The sequence below is a fragment of the Halyomorpha halys genome, unplaced genomic scaffold (assembly GCF_000696795.3).
Source record: "Halyomorpha halys isolate HHAL.00 unplaced genomic scaffold, Hhal_1.1 Scaffold414.1, whole genome shotgun sequence".
NCBI lineage: Eukaryota > Metazoa > Arthropoda > Insecta > Hemiptera > Pentatomidae > Halyomorpha > Halyomorpha halys.
Genome location: NW_027106621.1, coordinates 159,296 through 163,167, shown reverse-complemented (window position 1 = coordinate 163,167; position 3,872 = coordinate 159,296). Strand labels below are relative to the sequence as shown.

General features: G+C 23.3%; 1 protein-coding gene across 1 annotated transcript in view; it reads right to left on the bottom strand.

Moving 5' to 3' along the window:
- Window positions 1-1,907: 1,907 nt before the first annotated feature.
- Dus1 (Dihydrouridine synthase 1) overlaps window positions 1,908-3,872 on the bottom strand; it is a gene marked incomplete at its 5' end in the record, with an annotated part of 114,420 nt that continues 112,455 nt past the window's right edge. Inside the window, 2 exon segments of the mRNA XM_067044998.1 lie at window positions 1,908-2,255; window positions 3,670-3,810. Of these exon segments, the coding sequence (XP_066901099.1) occupies window positions 2,106-2,255; window positions 3,670-3,810 (291 nt within the window). The 3' untranslated portion in view covers window positions 1,908-2,105.

Below are 3,872 nucleotides of genomic sequence, written 5' to 3'. Positions count from 1 at the left end.
TATATAACATCAGACTTATAAAAGTTACATATATTATTACAAATAGAGTATTACTATCATAATCACCACATTTTAGATACATTATTTACATAAATTTATCCACCGCAACAGCACATCTTTATTAAATAGTCTTAAATTTGTTATAATTTTACTTCATGTCTAAATGTTTTATGGATCATGAAATTAATTATAGTCTATAATCAGTGTAATTAATCACTTTTACAAAAATTTAATCGACATTATTTATCACAGTATCTTAAGAAAGTAACATATTGTAATCTGAGGAGGTTATAGAAAGATAAGGTTACACCACTTGACTATTTAGAGACCCTAATTCTAATACCTCCAAACTTTTTTTCTCTGAAAAGCTTAGTTTTGAGAGAATCTTCAAGCTTTGTGTCTGCATTTATTATCTATGGATAGTTAAAAGAACCTGAAAAAAATGCTTTTAGGAGTGAAATTTTAAGCACCTTTTCGGTTCTTAAACTACTTACAGAGTAAAAAAAATGCAGTTAATAGATTTTGGAATTAGGGTTGCGATTTTTTTTTTCTTTTTTTTTTTTTGAGGTACATGTTTCTTACTGTTACCATATTTGTTTGCTCATATGAAAGATTTATGATTTTGAAATTTTGAAATGAAATTTAAACACAATTTTTCTCATATATCACACATACAATTTAAATACTAGCATTTAAATTTACATCAGAAATGTAAATTGTAAAAAGTTGGATTTCAAATGTTTTTATTTTATATTAAAACTAATTTTTTACTCAAAAACCAATTAAAATATTAAAGTTTCATTCATAATATTACATACTACAGTTATAATTTTAAGTAAAAATCAATTTTAATATTACATAAAAATCTTTTTAAACAATTTTCTCAAATTAGTGAAGATAATCTACCTTAGAATTTTTTTTTTGTGAAATAACTAAAATTTATAGGATAGCTCTTTTTTAATTTTAATAAAATTTTCCTTCAAAGTGGTATATTTTTGTTTCTGTTCCCATTTTTCTAGTGCATATGAAAGTTTTATAAAGCATCCCACAAATTGAAAAAAAATTGAATGTCTTGAGAAAAATAATGTACTTTTTATATATTGCACAGACAGTGCAAAAACTAGCATTTAAATTTATATCAAAACTCAGTTTTTGTTTTATCTTTGTAAACAATTTTCTCAAGTTTGTGAAGAAAATCCAACTTATAAAATTGATAACTGAAATTTACAGGGTAGATTTTTTTTTTTTTTTTTTTTTTTTTTTTTTTTTTTTTTTTTTTTTTTTTTTAATTTGAATACATGTAAGTTTTTCTCCATTGACATAATAATAAAAGCCGATGCACATTATTTTAAAAAATTGAGAATCATTTTAGAATATATATTTTAAAAAAACAAAATTGTGGCTATCTTATTTTCCTAGAGACCTCCTCAAACATTTTTTTTTAAAAAATATGGCTTTATTAGGAATAGAGGAATAAACAATTAAATGTCTTTAAAATATTCTTTCACATTATTAGGTAAGTGGAAATATTTTTCTCATAAAAATTAAAATGGTAACTTAAAAAACTTTACACTAATTCAAGTCACATTTATATATATATGAGGTACTTCAATAAGATCTAAAAGAACAAGAAATCTCAAAAGATTTTTTTTATCCAAACAATTAAGATTTTATCACTGAATACCAGCAATTATATTTTGTATCTATCCAAATTTCGATAAAAAAGATAAAATAAATCACATATTATGCAGGACCAACTGTATAATTTATTTATAAGACTTTTCCTATGAAGAAAAGCCTTAGTAATAAAAATTAATTAAACTCAACTATTTATAAAATATGAATAGAATATGGTCCGGGTGCGGTAAAAAAAAACTCAAATAGTAGATAATTATATTATTTTCTATTATCTACTATTTGAGTTTTTTTTTTACCGCACCCGGACCATATTCCATTCATTTATACACACAGTCAATCAATAATCTTCCAGTATTTATAAAATATCTGCTTCTTCCTACAATAAGGTAAGAAAATTATAAGTTACAAGCAACATAATACGTTTAAGTTATTTTTTCGGTGACGTTTTTTCGGTGTTTGCTGTGAAATTAAAAAGATTTAGATTTCTTCATCCCTAATTGCCTAACTTTTTGTCTCTTTGTTTTGACCAAGAAATTATGACCTTTGCAGTCTAGTCCTTCGATGTAGCATTTCTTTTTACAGCAAGTCTTGCACAAAGAATACATGCACTTGAGACTCTGAAAGAAAAAATGTAGTAAAAATCTATTAATATTAATAAATACTGAAAAGTAGCCATTTTTCAAGTCTCTTAACTTGTAAGCCTTATCTAATACAATAATAAAATTCTTAATTTATTCTAGACCGAATCCTTTCAGAATAATATTACAGAAAATAAAAACTGAGCTTTAGTGTCTTAGAGTAGAAAGCAAAAATCAAGAAAAAAAAAGTAATATAAAACCAAAATGTAACTTCAAATAATAAGCAGAAAAAGGAAAAAAAAAATGTAATTAACAATGAAGAGAAAATATTCTTAAAAGTCCATATTTAAATTTTTTTAAATGAATAAAAGGATATCTTATTAATAATAATATTATGGGAAGCGAGGCGGCTCAGCGGTAAAGCACTGTGCTACAAACTCCAAGGACCTGGCTGTAATGGTACAGATTTATTTATTTTTTAGTGATAATATTAATACTATAACAATATAGAATAGAAAGTAATAGTCAAGAAATAAGATAATATTTATAATCATGAGTTCATGATAGTTGACCGTAAAGTTCCCGTAAAAACCTCCAATTTCAATAAAATAATTTTTTTTTGAATTTCCATTTCTACTTCCATTTGTGTATTGTGGTGTTATTTTTATTTTATATTAGAAAATTTTATAATAATATGATATCAATCTATCCTGTTTAAAGTCTATTTTCTATTATATCGATCTTAAATAAAATAAATCAATTTAATTGAATCTAAATAAATTTGATTTTTTATATTAATCTTGAGTAAATTCTCATTTTTACTAATGAATAGTTTTTTTTTGTTTTCTATGATAACTATAAAATTATATCTGACTAATGAAATTTAGTTATATAAATCTAACAAATAAATAAATAAAAATTCATAGTTTTAGAATGTTTCTTATTCAAAAAATATTAAGGTTTGTTGTAATAGGAGATCATTTGATTGTATTGCAAATGAAGTTTCTTTTATTAAAAATTTTGTGAATATGAACACTCTTAATTAATTGCCAATTATCATTTTTTTTTCAATTTATTATTAAAAATTACTCAAGATTAATATAAAAAATCAAATTTATTTAGATTCAATTAAACTGATTTATTTTATTTAAAATCGATCTAATAGAAAATAGTCTTTTAACAGAATAGATTGATATCATATTATTATAAAATTTTCTAATATAAGATAAAAATAACACCACAATACACAAATGGAAGTAGAAATGCAAATTAAAAAAAAATTATTTTATTGAAATTGGGGTTTTTATGGGAACTTTAAATTTGAGGAAATATGGTTTTTGTAGAATTAGGCAGTAGACTAATTTAAACCAATGGAACTATTATGAAAATCCATTCTATGATATCAATAATAAAATAAAATATAATAAAAATAAACATGCAGAGGATTACTTACCATGGGATTAAGACAGGCCACACACTTGGTCATTACTTTACGTTTGGTTAGTCCTCTGGCCATCCTCTTTAATTTCTTCTTTGACAGAAGTGTTATTTCTCCATTGCCATAAAACCTTATCTTCTCTTCCGTCTTACAATTCTGTAGGAAAAAGAAGAATTTAATTTAATAATATTTTTAAATTAAGTTTCCATACTTAATTT